General features: G+C 37.2%; 1 protein-coding gene across 2 annotated transcripts in view; it reads right to left on the bottom strand.

The window, feature by feature from the left end:
* Positions 1 to 23080, bottom strand: part of LOC132558948 (serine/threonine-protein kinase D3-like) — a 57487-nt gene that overhangs the window by 20948 nt on the left and 13459 nt on the right. For both annotated transcript variants that reach the window (XM_060223571.1, XM_060223572.1), the window contains exons 3-5: positions 15521 to 15652; positions 14604 to 14752; positions 14027 to 14255 (exon numbers count right to left, since the gene is read on the bottom strand). In XM_060223571.1, the coding sequence (XP_060079554.1) occupies positions 14027 to 14255; positions 14604 to 14752; positions 15521 to 15652 (510 nt within the window). The remainder of the gene's footprint in view (positions 1 to 14026; positions 14256 to 14603; positions 14753 to 15520; positions 15653 to 23080) is intronic.

The raw sequence follows: 23080 nt of genomic DNA, 5'->3' as shown, positions 1-23080 counted from the left end.
AGTTTTGACAAGGTTGAAAATAACAACACTTTATTGGCTACCTGTCCGTGATATTCTCACCAATGGCACCATTGGAACTTGAGAAGAAGTTTAAAAGATGTTTTCAAGATGGCGGCCATGAAGTTTGATTTAGATTGGGCAAAGCAAACTTGAGTTATCACACAAAACTTATTCTACCTTATAGAAAGTAAACAGTGACCTTCAACCATTGGACCTGAATGGTAATCTATTTCAAACAAGCTCTTTTGGTTAAGAAGCATTGCATCAACATTAACTTAGATTGGCTACAGCAAATTCAACAAAATGGATTTTCCATTATTGCAACAATAATCTCTAACCTTGACTTCTTAGTCTGAAAAGTAATCCCTAACAAGCACTTTCTGTAAGAAAACATTGCATCAAGTTTGAGTTTGATTGGCCCAAGGAAACTAAAGTTATATCACTGAAACCAATTTTCTACCAAGAGTAGCAGTAATCTGGATCATTGACCCTGGGACCTGAAAAGCAACCCATTTTTGTAAGGAAGTACTGTATGTGGTTTGAGTTTGCCAAAGCAAACTTGAGTTATCACAGGGAAACTGATTTTTCTATTTATAGTTTTCTATTTATAGTAACAGTGACCTTGACCTTTGACCTTCAAAACTGTGAAGCAATCCCATGCAACCATGTTCAATAAGAAAGTACTGCTTTGTTTGAGTTTGATCGGCACAAACAAACTCAAAATGTCACACGGAATCAAAAGTGCTAACAGACAGATGCAAGGACAGACAGACGGAAGGACATCATGATTACTATAGGCCATCCACACTTTCGTGCGGGGTCTTAATTACTATCACACTTTATACTTTTTAATTACTGACAGGTATCTAACTTGCTCAATTATCAATATCTACCGGAAGTATTTCCCAGAAGGATTCTCAGGAGTTAAAAGGAGCTGATATATCTTATATTCACTCTGATACTAACCCTTAACAAAGAGAACACAAGGAAGACTTCCAATAAGCTGTGGGCCTTTAAGCCACTGACCCAGTAATCAATACCGTGTGTTTTCCTCAGAGTATCACTCTGGATTTAGAGACAATTGATTTCAAGTTCCCACTGAGAAGTAAAAACCTCTGCTCACAATCACAAATCTAGATGCTGGATGAAGTCAGCAATTGTAATACACTGTAAATGAAATTTTACCGCCCTTGACCTGGAGTGAGAAACTCTGACCTAACATTAAACTGGCTGGACATCTTACAGCACTGGAGTGAGAAACTCTGACCTAACATTAAACTGGCTGGACATCTTACAGCACTGGAGTAAACAACTCCAACCTAACATTAAACTGGCTGGACATCTTACAGCACTGGAGTGAGAAACTCCGACCTAACATTAAACTGGCTGGACATCTTACAGCACTGGAGTGAGAAACTCCGACCTAACATTAAACTGGCTGGACATCTTACAGCACTGGAGTGAGAAACTCTGACCTAACATTAAACTGGCTGGACATCTTACAGCACTGGAGTGAGAAACTCCGACCTAACATTAAACTGGCTGGACATCTTACAGCACTGGAGTGAGAAACTCCGACCTAACATTAAACTGGCTGGACATCTTACAGCACTGGAGTGAGAAACTCTGACCTAACATTAAACTGGCTGGACATCTTACAGCACTGGAGTGAGAAACTCCGACCTAACATTAAACTGGCTGGACATCTTACAGCACTGGAGTGAGAAACTCTGACCTAACATTAAACTGGCTGGACATCTTACAGCACTGGAGTAAACAACTCCAACCTAACATTAAACTGGCTGGACATCTTACAGCACTGGAGTGAGAAACTCCGACCTAACATTAAACTGGCTGGACATCTTACAGCACTGGAGTGAGAAACTCTGACCTAACATTAAACTGGCTGGACATCTTACAGCACTGGAGTGAGAAACTCTGACCTAACATTAAACTGGCTGGACATCTTACAGCACTGGAATGAGAAAGTCCAATCTAACATTAAACTGGCTGGACAATTTTCAGCACTGGAGTAAACAACTCCAACCTAACTGATTTCACATTATAAACTTTGTTTCTAACACAAAAATATCACATGATATCATCATAATTACAAGCAGGTAAATTCCATTCGATATCATATAATCCTGAGTGCTAAGTTTACAAAAAACAATCTCAAAATACTTTGATGTTTTGCCAAAGAAACCTTTGCTATTTCAGAATAAGTATTTAAACAGCTGTGACACAATGGAATACCAAATGTAACACAGCTGTGACATAATGGAATACCAAATGTAACACAGCTGTGACATAATGGAATACCAAATGTAACACAGCTGTGACATAATGGAATACCCAATGTAACACAGCTGTGACATAATGGAATACCAAATGTAACACAGCTGTGACATAATGGAATATCAAATGTAACACAGCTGTGACATAATGGAATACCAAATGTAACACAGCTGTGACATAATGGAATACCAAATGTAACACAGCTGTGACACAATGGAATACCAAATGTAACACAGCTGTGACATAATGGAATACCCAATGTAACACAGCTGTGACACAATGGAATACCAAATGTAACACAGCTGTGACATAATGGAATACCCAATGTAACACAGCTGTGACATAATGGAATACCAAATGTAACACAGCTGTGACATAATGGAATACGAAATGTAATACAGCTGTGACACATCAAGTAATGAAACAGGACACAGCTGTGACAACAAGTATTGATGAAGCTGTGAGACACTGATCCAAATATCAATTATTGATACAGCTGTTACACAATAATTACTAATGCAGTACAGTTGTGACAAAGTAAGATGTGACACACATGTGACACACTGACGCTCAAAGTAACGAAACACATGTGACACACTGATGCTCTAAGCAATGACACACATGTGACACACTGACATACAATGTACGGACACACATGTGACACACTGACATACAATGTACAGACACACATGTGACACACTGACATACAATGTACGGACACACATGTGACACACTGACGCTCAAAGTAACAAAACACATGTGACACTGATGCTCTAAGTAATGAAACACATGTGACACACTGACATACAATGTACGGACACACATGTGACACACTGACATACAATGTACAGACACACGTGACACACTGACATACAATGTACAGACACACAGGTGACACACTGACATACAATGTACAGACACACATGTGACACACTAAGTACTGACACAAACATGACACACAGACATACAAGTATTGACACAGATGTGACACAATGACCTTAAATACAGACACAGATGTGACACAGACTTACTATAAACTGAAACAGATGTGACACATTGACCTAAGTACAGACACAGATGTGACACAATGACCTTAAATACAGACACAGATGTGACACACCGACTTACTTTAAACTAAAACAGATGTGACACATTGACCTGAGTACAGACACAGATGTGACACAATGACCTTAAATACAGACACAGATGTGACACACCGACTTACTTTAAACTGAAACAGATGTGACACATTGACCTGAGTACAGACACAGATGTGACACAATGACCTTAAATACAGACACAGATGTGACACAATGACCTTAAATACAGACACAGATGTGACACAGACTTACTATAAACTGAAACAGATGTGACACATTGACCTGAGTAAAGACACAGATGTGACACATTGACCTTAAATACAGACTGAAGTGACACACCGATTTACTATAAACTGAAACAGATGTGACACTTTGACCTTAAATACAGACACAGATGTGACATACAGACTTACTATAAATTGAAACAGATGTGACACATTGACCTGAGTACAGACACAGATGTGACACAATGACCTTAAATACAGACACAGATGTGACACACCAACTTACTATAAACTGAAACAGATGTGACACATTGACCTGAGTACAGACACAGATGTGACACATTGACCTTAAATACAGACACAGATGTGACATACAGACTTACTATAAACTGAAACAGATGTGACACATTGACCTGAGTACAGACACAGATGTGACACATTGACCTGATTACAGACACAGATGTGACACATTGACCTGATTACAGACACAGATGTGACACATTGACCTGAGTACAGACACAGATGTGACACATTGACCTGAGTACAGACACAGATGTGACACATTGACCTTAAATACAGACACAGATGTGACACACCGACTTACTATAAACTGAAACAGATGTGACACACTGACCTGAGTACAGACACAGATGTGACACATTGATCTGAGTACAGACACAGATGTGACACATTGACCTGAGTACAGACACAAATGTGACACAATGACCTGAGTACAGACACAGATGTGACACACTAAGTACTAACACAACTGTGACACCCAAATTATTGACACAGCTGTGACACACTGACATTCAAGGTATTGATACAACTGTGCTGAATAGCTATGCAAGTTGAGCTGCTGGTGGTTTGACAAAAAGTACTTCATAGCAATGCTGTAGTAGAAGAATCAAAACAAGTGCCTGTTGTTAAATGATAGTTTGATGTTAATACACCAGCTTACAGTTTGGTCCTGTGTGACCATGCTCCCTGTGATGACAAAGGTGACACTGCAGTCCCAAACCAGCACGCAACATAGAAATTTACAAAATTGGTAACAAAAAATAATTCCAATTTTATTGCCATTGTGAACATTTCCTGTCATTTAATCATAAAAGAGATAAGAGCTCTGGTTTAGTTTCAAAACATTATGTACTTTGGGGAACAATCAAAACACAATAATGAAGGTGACTAACCAGCAATGATATCCTTTACAGATTTAAATAATGCTTTTAGATTTCTATAACTGTACTCCTGACACTTGTTTCTTTTGATTTTGTATAGAATCCTACAAGGTGTAATACGAGGAAAAAGAGACTTGTGTAAGCTGAGTCATGATGTGATTCCTTGTAGGCTCTAAGCTACAGGGTTTGGTAACCCCTATCACAAAGCAATGACAAGACAGATTTGAAAGAAAAAAAGGATTTCATTATCTTTGAAGACAGCTGCTCAGTATTGACAGCTACAGTGCTGTGGATAGTCTATTTGGTATATCTGGGAACTAACTGTGGTGACGTGTGGTATGTCTGTGAGCTGACTACAGTGAGGTGTGGTATGTCTGTGAGCTGACTACAGTGAGGTGTGGTATGTCTGTGAGCTGACTACATATATACATTAAGTGTGGTATGTCTGTGAGCTGACTACAGTGAGGTGTGGTATGTCTGTGAGCTGACTACAGTGAGGTGTGGTATGTCTGTGAGCTGACTACAGTGTCTGTGAGCTGACTACAGTGAGGTGTGGTATGTCTGTGAGCTGACTACAGTGAGGTGTGGTATGTCTGTGAGCTGACTACAGTGAGGTGTGGTATGTCTGTGAGCTGACTACAGTGAGGTGTGGTATGTCTGTGAGCTGACTACAGTGAGGTGTGGTATGTCTGTGAGCTGACTATATATATACATTAAGGTGTGGTATGTCTGTGAGCTGACTACAGTGAGGTGTGGTATGTCTGTGAGCTGACTACAGTGAGGTGTGGTATGTCTGTGAGCTGACTACAGTGAGGTGTGGTATGTCTGTGAGCTGACTACAGTGAGGTGTTGTATGTCTGTGAGCTGACTACAGTGAGATGTGGTATGTCTGTGAGCTGACTACAGTGAGGTGTGGTATGTCTGTGAGCTGACTACAGTGAGGTGTGGTATGTCTGTGAGCTGACTACAGTGAGGTGTGGTATGTCTGTGAGCTGACTACAGTGAGGTGTGGTATGTCTGTGAGCTGTCTATGATATGACTACAGTGAGGTGTGGTATGTCTGTGAGCTGACTCCAGTGAGGTGTGGTATGTCTGTGTGACTACAGTAGGTGTGGTATGTCTCTGACTACAGTGAGGTGTGGTATGTCTGTGAGCTGACTACAGTGAGGTGTTGTATGTCTGTGAGCTGACTACAGTGAGGTGTGGTATGTCTGTGAGCTGACTACAGTGAGGTGTGGTATGTCTGTGAGCTGACTAGATATATGCGTTAAGTTGTGGTGAGAATGAGAGCTGACTACAGTGAGGTGTGGTAAGGCTGGGATCTGACTACAGTGAGGTGTGGTATGTCTGTGTGGTATGTCTGTGAGCTGACTACAGTGAGGTGTGGTTTGTCTGTGAGCTGACTACAGTGAGGTGTGGTATGTCTGTGAGCTGACTACAGTGAGGTGTGGTATGTCTGTGAGCTGACTACAGTGAGGTGTGGTATGTCTGTGAGCTGACTACAGTGAGGTGTTGTATGTCTGTGAGCTGACTACAGTGAGGTGTGGTATGTCTGTGAGCTGACTACAGTGAGGTGTGGTATGTCTGTGAGCTGACTACAGTGAGGTGTGGTATGTCTGTGAGCTGACTACAGTGAGGTGTGGTATGTCTGTGAGCTGACTACAGTGAGGTGTGGTATGTCTGTGAGCTGACTACAGTGAGGTGTGGTATGTCTGTGAGCTGACTACAGTGAGGTGTGGTATGTCTGTGAGCTGACTACAGTGAGGTGTGGTATGTCTGTGAGCTGACTACAGTGAGGTGTGGTATTTCTGAGAGTCTGTGAGCTGACTACAGTGAGGTGTTGTATGTCTGTGAGCTGACTACAGTGAGGTGTGGTATGTCTGTGAGCTGACTACAGTGAGGTGTGGTATGTCTGTGAGCGAACTACAGTGAGGTGTGGTATGTCTGTGAGCTGACTATGGTGAGGTGTGGTATGTCTGTGAGCTGACTACAGTGAGGTGTGGTATGTCTGTGAGCTGACTACAGTGAGGTGTGGTATGTCTGTGAGCTGACTACAGTGAGGTGTGGTATGTCTGTGAGCTGACTACAGTGAGGTGTGGTATATCTTAAAGGTGAGTACAGTGATGGTGATTTCTGGACAGCATCGATCACAGACTGAACTACCTGAAATCAGTGGCATTATCAATTACTGATCCTAACCTGTCAACTCTGCTTTCACACCTTACATAAAGCATATTCAAAATCAATATTCTACAATGCCCTTGTGGATAGTCAATGGATTTGGCTTTTAATATCAAAACAATTCTACATGTACCACATCAAACGGTGTAAACACTAGAAGACATATCTTTACAACATCAACACAAGCAATGATTTTAGGTAAACCTCTCTGACAGAATGTAAAAGGAAGTTGAAAATTGACTTTTTTCCATATGATAGTCTTGGGAACTTAAGAAGATTATCTTCAAAAGGGAACCATCTAAGGATAATTGTAGCATAAAGCTTGAAATAAAATTGAACAGGCAGAAATTGTATCGTTAGAATTTGTCAAATCTATACAGGTAAACTATATTAGTAGAATTTACAAAAGCAGAACTTGTACATGTGAAATCTGTAGAGGTAGAATTTGTACATGTGAAATCTGTACAGGTACAATTTGTAGATGTAAAATATGGACAGGTGAAATTTGTACAGGTAGAATTTGTATAGGTAGAAATGGTACATGAGAAATCTGTACAGGTAGAATTTTTACAAGCAGAATTTGAACTGGTACAATTTGTACATGTAGAATCTGTAGAGGTACAATTTGTACATGTAAAACCTAGACAGGTACATTTTGTACATGTAAAATCTGGACAGGTACAATTTGTAAGGTAGAATTTACACAGGTAGGTTTTGTACAAGTAAAATTTATGCAAGTAGAATTTTTATCAGCAGAACTTTGTACAGGTAGAAGTTTTTGTAACAGATAGAATCTGCAAATTTTATCATGGAAAACATTGGCTAATTTGTTTAATAGGTCAAATGATCTCAGAACTCCTAAAGCATGGTACAGAAAACCTGAAATATATGGACAGTATATGGAATACTTATTAACAATGACAGGGTTCTTTTAAATCTACATGAAATCACACCTGGGTCATGTAGATATGTAGAATAATCCTGATCTAATGCTTTTATATCTGTTTTCACACATGTGGTGCTCCCTGTGTGGAGCTATTGTAGTCGACATTAATGTGTTAGGCACTAACAAGTCTAATTGCTTTACTATTAGATCTATAAGTACCGTGCCAAGCCTGCTGATTGATTCCTCGCCTCTGCTACCATGACCTTCCATGTACTACAACTTTACGTAACTCCTCTGTAATCAAGAGCTCTTAACAACAATCATAGGAATTCAGAGTTTTTTTCCACCTGTCCTACATCTTTCCCAACATGCATGTTCCAAATCTACTGGATGAACTAGTTGTTATCAACCTTTCATTTATACTTGTTTCCAAACCAGGATGTTATATCAGTTGGAATGGTCAAATAGCCAAAACTGGCTGATTTCAACTTAGGAAGAGATGTTGTAATAATACACCAGACATTATTAGGTTAAATTTGTTTCAAATATACAGTTTAAATTTACATATATTCCAAACTATAGACCAGAAATTTCAATGTTTACGTATATCAAATCTACAGCCTAGATATCAAAATGTTAACATACCAATGATCTACAGACCAGACATCTCAATGTTAATATATCTTAATAATACAGACCAGATATTTCCATGTTTACATATCCCTGATAGAGACCAAATATCTCATTGTTTACATATCAATATAAACAAGACACTTCAATATTACATATCAATGATCTGCAGACCAGACATCTCAATGTTAATATATCTCATGACTAAATATTAGACATCTCAAAGTTTCCATACTACTGATACACAGACCAGACATCTCAATGTCAAATCTATAGACCAGACATCTCAATGTCAAATCTATAGACCAGACATCTCAATGTCAAATCTATAGACCAGACATCTCAATGTCAAATCTATGGACCATACATCTCAATGTCAAATCTATAGACCAGACATCTCAATGTCAAATCTATAGACCAGATATCTCAATGTCAAATCTATAGACCAGACATCTCAAGGTCAAATCTATAGACCATACATCTCAATGTCAAATCTATAGACCAGACATCTCAACGTCAAATCTATAGACCAGACATCTCAAGGTCAAATCTGTAGACCAGACATCTCAAGGTCAAATCTATAGACCATACATCTCTATCCTTGCATATCCCTGATATACAGACCAGATATCTCAATGTTTACATATCATTGGTGTTCTATAGACCAGGTATCACAATGTTTACATATCATTGGTGTTCTATAGACCAGGTATCACAATGTTTACATATCATTGATGTTCTATAGACCAGGTATCACAATGTTTACATATCATTGATGTTCTATAGACCCAGGTATCACAATGTTTACATATCATTGATGTTCTATAGACCAGGTATCACAATGTTTACATATCATTGATGTTCTATAGACCAGGTATCACAATGTTTACATATCATTGATGTTCTATAGACCAGATATCACAATGTTTACATATCATTGATGTTCTATAGACCAGGTATCACAATGTTTACATATCATTGGTGTTCTATAGACCAGGTATCACAATGTTTACATATCATTGATGTTCTATAGACCTAGGTATCACAATGTTTGCATATCCCTGATATACAGACAAAATATCTCAATGTTTAATGTTCCTGATCTACAAGCCAGATATCTCCATGTTTTTACACGTATCAATGATCTACAGACCAGACATGTGACTATTTAAATATCCCTGATTTGCAGACTTGACATACTGAACAGACCAGACATCTTAACTGACATACAGACCAGACATCTTGTCTGACATACAGACCAGACATCTTAACTGACATACAGACCAGACATCTTAACTGACAAACAGACCTGACATCATAACTGATATTCAGATCAGACATCTTAACTTACATACAGACCATACATCTTGTCTGACATACAGACCATACATCTAAACTAACATACAGACCAGACATCTTAACTGACATACAGACCATACATCTTGTCTGACCATACATCCTAACTGACATACAGACCAGACATCCTAACTGACATACAGACCTGACATCATAACTGACAAATAGACCTGACATCATAACTGACAAATAGACCTGACATCATAACTGACAAACAGACCTGACATCATAACTGACATTCAGATCAGACATCTTAACTTACATACAGACCAGACATCCTAACTGACATACAGACCTGACATCTTAACTGACATACAGACCTGACATCTTAACTGACATACAGACCTGACATCTTAACTGACATACAGACCAGACATCTTAACTGACATACAGATCAGACATCTTAACTGACATACAGACCAGACATCTAAACTGACATACAGACCAGACATCTAAACTTACATATACACCAGACATCTTAACTGACATACAGATCAGACATCTTAACTGACATACAGACCAGACATCTAAACTGACATACAGACCAGACATCTAAACTTACATATACACCAGACATCTTAACTGACATACAGACCAGACATCTAAACTTACATATACACCATACATCTAAACTGACATACAGACCAGACATCTTGTCTGATATGCAGACCAGACATCTTAGCTGATATGCAGACCAAACATCCCAATGTTTTCCTACATTTTCTAATTAATTACTTTCATTTATCAGAAGTGTAAGATGAGACAGGACCCTGCACTCCATCATCTGATCATTGGCTGCCTCACTTGCCACATAGTGATATCCTCTACACATCTAATTGACCTATAGGTCACCTGACCTGATTCACACCTGTGTATCGTGGTATTGCAGCATTACCGTGACTGTTGTGATCACTAACCTCCTAATCCTGTCTGTATCAGGTTTTAATTGTCAAATCACTCGTACAGATTTAACACTGTCAGGATCACAGATGCCCACGCCCTTATAAACACTTACTCCCCGGTTAACCAGACTACATAAATATAATTCTGTCATTAATGATACCTAAATTATTTACAAAGACCTTCCTGTTTACAGTTGCTCTCAGCTGCTTACATTACGACATAAACTGTTATTTCCCAGAACTAAGAGTTCTTACTACACTGAACATTAATTAATTCCATGGCAAAAATATCAATAACTTATATAAAAACTAACATTTTATCTGGTGGTTACATACACTATACTCATCACCAGAAGGTATTATAACGTATCAACATCAAAAAGATACTTATTTAACCTTAAAAACTAATTTATTAAAACCTCCACACTGCATCATCATCTTAAATTTATTCACTTTGACTTTCATATTGCATCATCATCACTACTTTGCAGTATCATCTCAAAACTTATTGACATTGACCTTAACACTGTATCACCATCTCAAAACTTATTGACATTGACCTTAACACTGTATCACCATCTCAAAACTTATTGACATTGACCTTAACACTGTATCACCATCTCAAAACTTATTGACATTGACCTTAACACTGTATCACCATCTCAAAACTTATTGACATTGACCTTAACACTGTATCACAGTCTCAAAACTTATTGACATTGACCTTAACACTGTATCACCATCATAAAACTTATTGACATTGACCTTAACACTGTATTACCACCTCAAACTTATCTCATGTTTATTTACCTTGACCTTCATATTGTACCACCAGCTTTTTTTCCTTGACCTTTACTCAGTATCACCATCTCTAACTAATTTACTTTGACCTTCACTTTGTATAACTACCTCAATCTAACTTACTTTGACTTTCACACTATATCACCATCTCAATCTAACTTACTTTTACTTTCACACTATATCACCATCTCAATCTAACTTACTTTTACTTTCACACTATATCACCATCTCAAATTTATATTCAGATCTCCTCCTTATTAACACTTTTTCTCTAATCTCTGAATTACACTGCTTTTTGCATTCTCACCTCAAGCTGATTTACACTGTAAAATCACATCTATATATTTATACTTACCTTTACAATGTATTGTGATATAGCTGAGTATTATTCATCTTTAAACTGATGTCAATATCGACAGATATATAATTACACTGCAGTCCCTGCCTGAAGTGTCCCATCAGTGTCTGATGCCAATATCAACAGATATATAATTACATTGCAGTCCCTGCCTGAAGTGTCCCATCAGTGTCTGATGCCAATATCAACAGATATATAATTACACTGCAGTCCCTGCCTGAAGTGTCCCATCAGTGTCTGATGCCAATATCAACAGATATATAATTACACTGCAGTCCCTGCCTGAAGTGTCCCATCAGTGTCTGATGCCAATATCAACAGATATATAATTACATTGCAGTCCCTGCCTGAAGTGTCCCATCAGTGTCTGATGCCAATATCAACAGATATATAATTACACTGCAGTCCCTGCCTGAAGTGTCCCATCAGTGTCTGATGCCAATATCAACAGATATATAATTACATTGCAGTCCCTGCCTGAAGTGTCCCATCAGTGTCTGATGCCAATACAGACAGATATATAATTACATTGCAGTCCCTGCCTGAAGTGTCCCATCAGTGTCTTATGCCAATATCAACAGATATATAATTACATTGCAGTCCCTGCCTGAAGTGTCCCATCAGTGTCTGATGCCAATATCAACAGATATATAATTACACTGCAGTCCCTGCCTGAAGTGTCCCATCAGTGTCTGATGCCAATATCAACAGATATATAATTACATTGCAGTCCCTGCCTGAAGTGTCCCATCAGTGTCTGATGCCAATATCAACAGATATATAATTACACTGCAGTCCCTGCCTGAAGTGTCCCATCAGTGTCTGATGCCAATATCAACAGATATATAATTACATTGCAGTCCCTGCCTGAAGTGTCCCATCAGTGTCTGATGCCAATACAGACAGATATATAATTACGCTGCAGGTCTTGCTTGAAGTGTCCCATCAGTGTCTGCCCCCAATACTGACAGATATATAATTACATTGCAGTCCCTGCCTGAAGTGTCCCATCAGTGTCTGATGCCAATATCAACAAATATATAATTACATTGCAGTCCCTGCCTGAAGTGTCCCATCAGTGTCTGATGCCAATATCAACAGATATATAATTACATTGCAGTCCCTGCCTGAAGTGTCCCATCAGTGTCTGATGCCAATACAGACAGATATATAATTACATTGCAGTCCCTGCCTGAAGTGTCCCATCAGTGTCTTATGCCAATATCAACAGATATATAATTACATTGCAGTCCCTGCCTGAAGTGTCCCATCAGTGTCTGATGCCAATATCAACAAATATATAATTACACTGCAGAACCTCCCTGAAGAGTCCCATCAGTGTCTGATGCCAATACAGACAGATATATAATTACGCTGCAGGTCTTGCTTGAAGAGTCCCATCAGTGTCTGCCCCCAATACAGACAGATATATAATTACACTGCAGAACCTCCCTGAAGAGTCCCATCAGTGTCTGATGCCAATACAGACAGATATATAATTACATTGCAGTCCCTGCCTGAAGTGTCCCATCAGTGTCTTATGCCAATATCAACAGATATATAATTACATTGCAGTCCCTGCCTGAAGTGTCCCATCAGTGTCTGATGCCAATATCGACAGATATATAATTACACTGCAGAACCTCCCTGAAGAGTCCCATCAGTGTCTGATGCCAATACAGACAGATATATAATTACATTGCAGTCCCTGCCTGAAGAGTCCCATCAGTGTCTGATGCCAATACAGACAGATATATAATAACACTGCAGAACCTTCCTTAAGAGTCCCATCAGTGTCTGATGCCAATATCGACAGATATATAATAACACTACAGAACCTCCCTGAAGAGTCCCATCAGTGTCTGATGCCAATATCGACAGATATATAATTACACTGCAGAACCTCCCTGAAGTGTCCCATCAGTGTCTGATGCCAATACAGACAGATATATAATTACACTGCAGGTCTTGCTTGAAGAGTCCTATCAGTGTCTGCCCCCAATACTGAAAGATATATAACACTGCAGTCCCTGCCTAAGAGTCCTGTCAGTAGCTGTAGACAATCAGTAGTTGTAGACAACACTAAAAGATATATACAGTATTACTCACCTTTACACTGTAGACCCTGCCTGAATAGTCCCTTTAGTAACCGTCGACACCACTGACAGATGGTGGGACGCGTGTAGTTGTGAACGTTAAATGTGTGAGGCACTTTGAGTTTTATGCGCCCATACAATTCTCGTTCCATCCAGATTGGTCGCCCACCAAGTGACTTAGAGCGACTGCTGCGTGGTTCTCCCACCAGGGGGAGTGACTGTTGATTTGGTACAGCTAGAGTCTGTGAACAAACCATGTGAGTAAAATAGTTTTAATAGGCAGTTTTCTCCATATTCTTAGTTGAGATAACAATATTATTCATGACCACAAAAAATATTATTCATTCATGAGTATCATATGTCTTTATGCCTTATTGTGGTAGATATGAGGTGTCTAGATTTGTTATGGTATGTACTAGGAGTTAGGTTTGCACATTCACCAGGTTTGTTATCGTGATACCAGGAATTAGGTTTGCAGAATTATCAGTTTGTAGTGGTATATACCAAAAGTTAGGTTTGCACAGTTACCAGTCTTGTTATGGTATACACCAGGAGTTAGGTTTGCGATGGTATATATCTTTAAATCTTACCTGACTTCCTCCATCTGGCATTGTGTTCATGTCAACTTTTTCTCTCATAGAGTATGACAAGCTGCTAGTTGATGGGCGTCGCTGGCGATCATATGAGCAATTGTTGGGAATCTTGAAGGCACAACGTTTATGGAAGTTCAAGCCACATCCTATCCAATATAAAAAACCCGATGTCAACATACTAATGTGACAACTTTAAAATATCCACTGCTTTTCTCTTCAAAATTATCAAAAAAAAAAAACAACAAAGAAAACATAAACACTAGCAGAACTAATAATATCCTGTAAGTATACCATTGAACAGTAAACATTTCAGTGTGATGGCACTTTAAACGTGTCCCTGTAGTCAGATATAATGTGACAAGGTGGGGTGTTGTGTACAGGTAATGACATTTCAGTGTGATGATACTACAAAAGCATATGTCTTTGACTTTATCAGCTGTCGACACCCCTACCATCTTCCTATGACCATGGCTGTTGTGAAGATATTTTAACCCAAACAAGTCAATAACCCAACTTCATGGTACTCTGAAATGTGGATTCCTGCTCTGGATGTATTTTTTAACTTACAGGTGACTTATATCACCGATCTCTTATGTTGCAGTAATCTTACTGGCCTTCAGCTCTGTAGTTAATCCTCATAGTATCAGAAAACTGGTTTAAAAAACTTTTCAAAAGTATTTTAAAATATGTGGTATATGTAGCTATCAAAATATATTATACTTATTCTAAATACATACATAACTATTACAATCATTCTCAAGATATATTTTTTCTTCTAAATAAATTGATTTTTCTATGACGATATGCTTATGATCGATTCCCCTTATCTATATAAAAGTTAAATCTTTTTGGCTCCAAACAGTTACTAAGTTCCAGCTGAGGAGTCTGATGTACTCTACCAATACAAATCGTACCTTCACATTTGAGGCCTTGTTTAACAAGTCCAAAGAGCATCTCCCCACAAAAGTCACAGAAGTGTGGTGACTTGTAAGAGTGCACAAACAGTAGGTGAGGTCGGATCTGTAGGTCCTCCATAGTGGTCTGGGCTACAACAACAAAACAAGAGATCCATAATCAGTTACTGAGCACACAGCCCATTCTACTCAAAATGAAAAATTACATTTTCAATAACAGAACAGTGTTTCTGCTCACACTATTTCAACACTGTTTAATCAATGTTTTGCAGTTAGAATCAAAATGCAACATGAAAGAGGTATACCAAATGTAAATGTCCTAAAATGTAACATTTTAAAGATGGATACCATGTGTAAATGAACTAAAATGTAAAATTAATGACACTAACAAGATGGAAATGTCCTAAACTGTAAAATTCAAGACGGATACCAGATGTTAATGACCCAAGTTAAAACAATTTGAATTTAGAGGAAAATGAACATCTTCTGAACTTAGGTTGTTGCTTCAGAAGCTATAGCGCAAGTTAACACTAGCCTGTTGCATCCTGCGATCAATCGATAGGTCATCTGGTCAAATTCTTGTAACTTATAAGAAATAATATGGAACTATAAGAATTTTGTCAGCATGCAAGAGCCTTGGCTAATATATAACAGTACAGATACCAAATAAGATATAAGTAAACCATATGTAATGTCAGGCCCTATATCTGTGTATAGACAATCTTTGAAGGCTCCAAAATCAAACCAGTTCGCTAATTGCTATTTTACATTTCTCAAACACATCAATAAAATAAAGGATGATCTGCGTATAATTCATTTTCAAACTTTGTTAAAGTTTCACTGACAATCTTGATTAATTGTCTTCTGTCAACAAAATTTGATCGACATAATGGTTAACCACATCATAAGAATGGGTGCGGCTTATATTTCGATGCCGCTAATATGTGGATCAAATTGAAATAATTGTTAAAAAATTGGCTCTGTGGCTTACATATCATGGTTGATAACCATCAGTTTTGATAATTTTGAGTAATGATATAAAGACTGGTACCACACTCTGTGGTGTTTGTTAACACTGTGCGTGCATCCACTATCACAGCAGTTATATGTCAGCCATTGACTTCCCTTCTGCCTCTAGAGTCCAATTGGTTTGGAATATGGAGGCATCATGTTGGGCCTAGGGCTATGTTGCTTCTCCGTTGCCTTAACTACACTTAAAATAGGCAGATTATTCGTTATTATATAGCAAATGACCTTGAAAAATGGCAACAAACTTCAGCAGAAATTCAACAAATAATGTGCTCCAAAAAACTTTGAAGGTTGTGTGATAATTTCACAGCATTAAAGCCTGCGCGTCAAAAGTTGGACAATATGCTGGAAGTGATACAACAATTTCCAGTTGAGACTTCATTAAGACTGTACTCCTCACCAATGATCTCCAGTGACTGGATCTTAATTAATATTATAGATAATAACCTACCTGTACTTAAAATCAATAATAACAGTGACTGGATATTAATATTATAGATAATAACCTACCTGTACTTAAAATCAATGATAACAGTGACTGGATATTAATATTATAGATAATAACCTACCTGTACTTAAAATCAACATTAACAGTGACTGGATCTTAATTAATATTATAGATAATAGCCTTCCTGTACTTAAAATCAACATTAACAGTGACTGGATATTAATATTATAGATAATAACCTACCTGTACTTAAAATCAACATTAACTGTGACTGGATCTTAATTAATATTATAGATAATAGCCTTCCTGTACTTAAAATCAACATTAACAGTGACTGGATATTAATATTATAGATAATAACCTCCTGTACTTAAAACCAACATTAACAGTGACTGGATCTTAATTAATATTATAGATAATAGCCTTCCTGTACTTAAAATCAACATTAACAGTGACTGGATATTAATATTATAGATAATAACCTACCTTACTTAAAATCAACATTAACAGTGACTGGATATTAATATTATAGATAATAACCTACCTGTACTTAAAATCAACATTAATAGTGACTGGATCTTAATTAATACTATAGATAATAACCTACCTGTACTTAAAATCAACATTAATAGTGACTGGATCTTAATTAACATTATAGATAATAACCTACCTGTACTTTTGTCCATTATTGTGAAGAATGATTTCATAAATCCTTATCAGTATGACATACATAATAATTCAGTTCCTCCTTCTGATCTGATCCTATATCTATATAGCAACATCTTGATGCCTATTCATATTACACCTAATCGAGACAAGGTATATTAATTCTACTTACCTCTTATTATACAAAAGTGTCATATCATAAATGACGTGATGTGCATTTACTGCACAGTTGGCAATTTAATATTTATCATAAATATGCTGTGTCAATTACCTTTATATAACATAACATAGATATATTTGTATATTTAGACCTGACTTTAGTATTACCACAGATTTCATATATAGTATAACAACTTATGATACAGTTACCAATGTTTATAAGAACATTATATTGATACCTACATATAGATACTGTTGATACAATGTATTACAAAGAAGGTATACTCTTTATTAGAACCAATGAAATTTTTTTTTACATGTGTTTACTATTAAAAAAAAGAAACACAGATTATTCCAAACTGAGGAGAAGCTGAAGAAATTGAGAAAATGCAACCGAAATAACAAATTAGAAATAATAATCTAAAAATAGTAATCTAACAATGTGTCATACACACAAAGCACGTGTATGTAGAGAGTAGGCACAATTAAACTAAAGAATATATCATGCATGTAATATACCTAGTGTGCTCAATGACAACAGTGTACCTGGTGCCCTTACATAAATAAGCCTACATGTAAAGCACAAAGTTCAACCAGTTTGGCATTTTAATTAATAGCTTCCTTCCAATTAGTTTAAACACTACTGGCACCTTTATTTGTTGTCTTATCATAGAAAATGTCTGTTAGACCTGAATATCCCGGCGCCCACAATACCACAAAAACAAATGGACGGCACTATAAGAACTCCCCTTCCTTCAAACCATCAAATGGTTAATGACTTTAACGGTTAATATTATACCAGGAAATGTTACCAAGCTGAGATCTGACACTATCTACTTGTTACCAAGTTGAGAACTGACATCAACAACTTGTTACCAAGCTGTGATCTGACACCAACAATTTGTTACATAGCACTCTATTTACTTGTTACCAAGCTGTGATTTGATATTAGCAACTTGTTACCAAGTTGTGATTTGATACTAACAACTTGTTACTAAGTTGAGATCTGACATCAACAACTTGTTACCAAGCTGTGATCTGACACCAACAATTTGTTACATAGCACTCTATTTACTTGTTACCAAGCTGTGATTTGATATTAACAACTTGTTACCAAGTTGTGATTTGATATTAACAACTTGTTTACAAGTTGTAATGTGACACTGATCACATGCTAAAAAGTTGTGATCTGACACTGTGAACTTAAAATCTTGTTACCAAGCTGTGATCTGACACCAACAATTTGTTACATAGCACTCTATTTACTTGTTACCAAGTTGTGATTTGATATTAACAACTTGTTTACAAGTTGTAATGTGACACTGATCACATGCTAAAAAGTTGTGATCTGACACTGTGAACTTAAAATCAAGTTGTGATCTGACACTAACTTCTTGTTTCGAGTGATCTACCGCTGACAACTTGGTACCAATTATTTGTCTGACACAAACAACTTTTTTTGATGAAGTTGTACTCTGACATATTAAACCCATTGTGTCCAACTACGTGTCACTAATCTATGTTGTGACAGGTAATACGGTTATTGGGTTCAACGCTGTTCCTGTATTACAGAGAGAATGTTAATTAATTTTCCTTTAATATTTATTGATTAATCACTTCTATCAACTACAATGTTGCCAGTATTTAATTTACAAATTTAGTTAAAACAATTGATTACTGTTCTAGAAATTCAAATACAGACTTTGATTCTTTATTAATGTCATTCTGGTACGGCCTTTAACCTTGAGGAATGCATCTGTGTAGATGTAGTAAAATGTATTTACAGTCAAGACATCAGCCTGGGAAATTACCACAGTCTTTACAAATTAGGCTTCTTGGACTGAATCAGTGAATGCAATTTCAATGTAAATCCAATCTCCCAAGAAAGTGGAATTCAGCCAAAAATAGAACCTGTATGTATGGATATTCTTGAAACTATACCAATGTTGAAGGTCAGACATACAAACAAGTACCTGTGATTAAACATAAGTTATTAATCTTTGTCTGAATTATTAAACACATTACATTCTGTGTGTACATGTTTAGTGGGCAACACTGTATATATTTAGTTAGGAGTAAAAAAAAAGAGTATGTTTACTGTGTATGTATTTAGTTAAGGATGAGTGTATGTTTACTGGGTTACTGTGTATGTATTTAGTTAAGGGTGAGTGTATGTTTACTGGGTTACTGTGTATGTATTTAGTTAAGGGTGAGTGTATGTTTACTGGGTTACTGTGTATGTATTTAGTTAAGGGTGAGTGTATGTTTACTGGGTTACTGTGTATGTATTTAGTTAAGGATGAGTGTATGTTTACTGGGTTACTGTGTATGTATTTAGTTAAGGATGAGTGTATGTTTACTGGGTTACTGTGTATGTATTTAGTTAAGGGTGAGTGTATGTTTACTGGGTTACTGTGTATGTATTTAGTTAAGGGTGAGTGTATGTTTACTGGGTTACTGTGTATGTATTTAGTTAAGGGTGAGTGTATGTTTACTGGGTTACTGTGTATGTATTTAGTTAAGGGTGAGTGTATGTTTACTGGGTTACTGTGTATGTATTTAGTTAAGGGTGAGTGTATGTTTACTGGGTTATTGTGTATGTATTAAGCTAAGGATGAGTGTATGTTTACTGGGTTACTGTGTATGTATTTAGTTAAGGATGAGTGTATGTTTACTGGGTTACTGTGTATGTATTTAGTTAAGGATGAGTGTATGTTTACTGGGTTACTGTGTATGTATTTAGTTAAGGATGAGTGTATGTTTACTGGGTTACTGTGTATGTATTTAGTTAAGGATGAGTGTATGTTTACTGGGTTACTGTGTATGTATTAAGCTAAGGGTTAATGTATATTAATGGAGTTGCTGTGTATGTATTAGTTAACACTTACTTTACATCCTACGGACAGCCAGGGTCATTTAAGGATGTGCCAGGTTTGCATGGTAGAAGAATCGAGTAGTTCTCAGAGAAAAACAGCTGACATGAGGCCAAAGATATTGGTCAGAGGCCATCATCTGCAAATACTTCTACATAGGCAACAGCCCTGTGTAGGCCCCGAACCCGCAACTCAGAGGTTGAGGGCGAGTGATACAGATGGTCTGATGCCTTCATCACTCGGCCACTGTGTGTGTATTTAGTTTGGGAAAAGTGCTTGTTTACTGGATAACAATTGATATATTCTGTAATGTGTACCATATTATCCGAGCTATTAACTGCACCTGAGTATAAGCCGCAGGGCTGGTTTTTAGCAATTTTTTCTATTTGATCCACATATAAGATGCACAGGAATTTAAGCAGCATCCTTTCTTACGAAGTGGTAACCGTTATGTTGACCAAAGTTCGTTGATATAACAGACAATGGAAGGCATTTTATCAAGATCATCAGTGAAACATTTAATATAAGTTTGCAAATGAATGATACAAAGATAACTCTTTATTTTATTGATGTATTTGAAAAACATAAAATAGCGATTATCAAACTGGTTTAGATTGGCAGTCTTCAAAGATTGTATACACACAGATATAAGGCCTGACGTTTCATATGGTTTACTTAACAAGAGATCCCAGAGGGATCTTGGCGCCCACCATTTGAGGATCTGTTTTCAGTTCTTGAAGATTTGTTTTTTTTTTTTTTGTTTGTTACAGGTGTTGTAAATGTTCATGAAGTGGTCTTCATTGAATGTACTCAATGATGGCACAAGATATTTTTATTAAGCACCTATTAGCAAATATCATTTGAAAAAGATCCCAAAGTATTATTAGATAGCAGTCAGTTACAGGTGGATAATGGACAATATGCTTGTGCTGTATTACTGTCGACATCCAAGATGGCTGCCTGTGGGCCAGCTTGATTTCAAATCAGTCCAAAAAAGGTACAATGCACAACTAGGGACCAAGGGAAACCAATATCTATGAAATATTAGAAGGATCCATCCAGGACTTCCTCAGATATAGCAGTAACAAGATTTTACTCTCAAAATCCAAGATGGCTGCCTGTCAGCCATCTTGAATTCCTCCAAAAAAGGTACAATGCACAACTAGGGACCAAGGGGAACCTGCATATGAAATTTGAGGAAGATCCATCCAGTACTTTCCAAGAAATAGCAGTAACAAACTTTTACATCCAAAATCCAAGATGGCCACCTGTCTGCCATCTTGATTTCGGATCAGTCAAAAAAGGTATAATGCACAACTTGGAACCAAAGGGAACCTGCATATGAAATTTGAGAAAGATCCATCCAGTACTTTCCAAGAAATAGCAGTAACAAACTTTTACATCCAAAATCCAAGATGGCCACCTGTCGGCCATCTTGAATTCGAATCAGTCCAAAAAAGGTACAATGCACAACTAGGGACTAAGGGGAAACTGCATATGAAATTTGAGAAAGATCCATCCAGTACTTTCCAAGAAATAGCAGTAACAAACTTTTACTTCCAAAATCCAAGATGGCTGCCTGTCTGCCATCTTGAATTTGAATCAGTCCAAAAAAGGTACAATGCACAACTAGGGACAAAGGGGAAACTGCATATGAAATTTGAGGAAGATCCATCCAATACTTTCTCAGAAATAGCGGTAACAAGAATTTATGCCAATATAATTCTTATAGTCCAATTTGATTTCTTATAAGTTACACGATGCCATTCTTATCGTAAACAAGCATGGCAGTCATTCCAGAATTTGACCTGAAGACCTATCGATCCAAGGATGCGCTAGGCTAGTGTTAACTTCTGCGATGGCTTCTAAAGCAATTACGAAAGTTCAGAAGATAATATAGCGATTCATATTAAAAGGTATGATTAATGAAACCATCCTGAATATGGTTACAAATGACAGTTCTAAACTGTCTGTTTCAGTCACAAACACTTGATGGACAGGTACTTGTAAAATAACTTGGCACCGAAGTCTCGTACTGTGTCCTTGATTTGAATAAATATTTTTCATTCTTTCTTGTAGTGTAACATGTTACAGCAACCAAAATTATCAGGGTACAAGGTCATGCAGGTCGATATTGCACATCAAACGCCTCAAAAAAATGGCCATTCTTAAATACGTAACGGTCCAGAATCGATGTTCAGACTATACTCTTCATCCGCCCGACCACTCATGAAAATACGTTAAGTATGATTTTTACTGAGTAACAGTGAATGTATTGAGTTATTGCTATCGGTAACAATATATATTTACTGGGTAACAGCATATATCTTTGGGGTAACAATGTTTATTTACTAGGTAATAGTGTATATTTACTGAGTAATAGTG

Source organism: Ylistrum balloti, unplaced genomic scaffold (genome assembly GCF_031769215.1).
Source record: "Ylistrum balloti isolate Yb309-2 unplaced genomic scaffold, AGI_CSIRO_Ybal_v1 Utg370840, whole genome shotgun sequence".
NCBI classification, from domain to species: domain Eukaryota; kingdom Metazoa; phylum Mollusca; class Bivalvia; order Pectinida; family Pectinidae; genus Ylistrum; species Ylistrum balloti.
The sequence above is the reverse complement of the archived record's forward strand: the minus strand, read 5'-3'. Positions and strand labels throughout refer to the sequence as shown.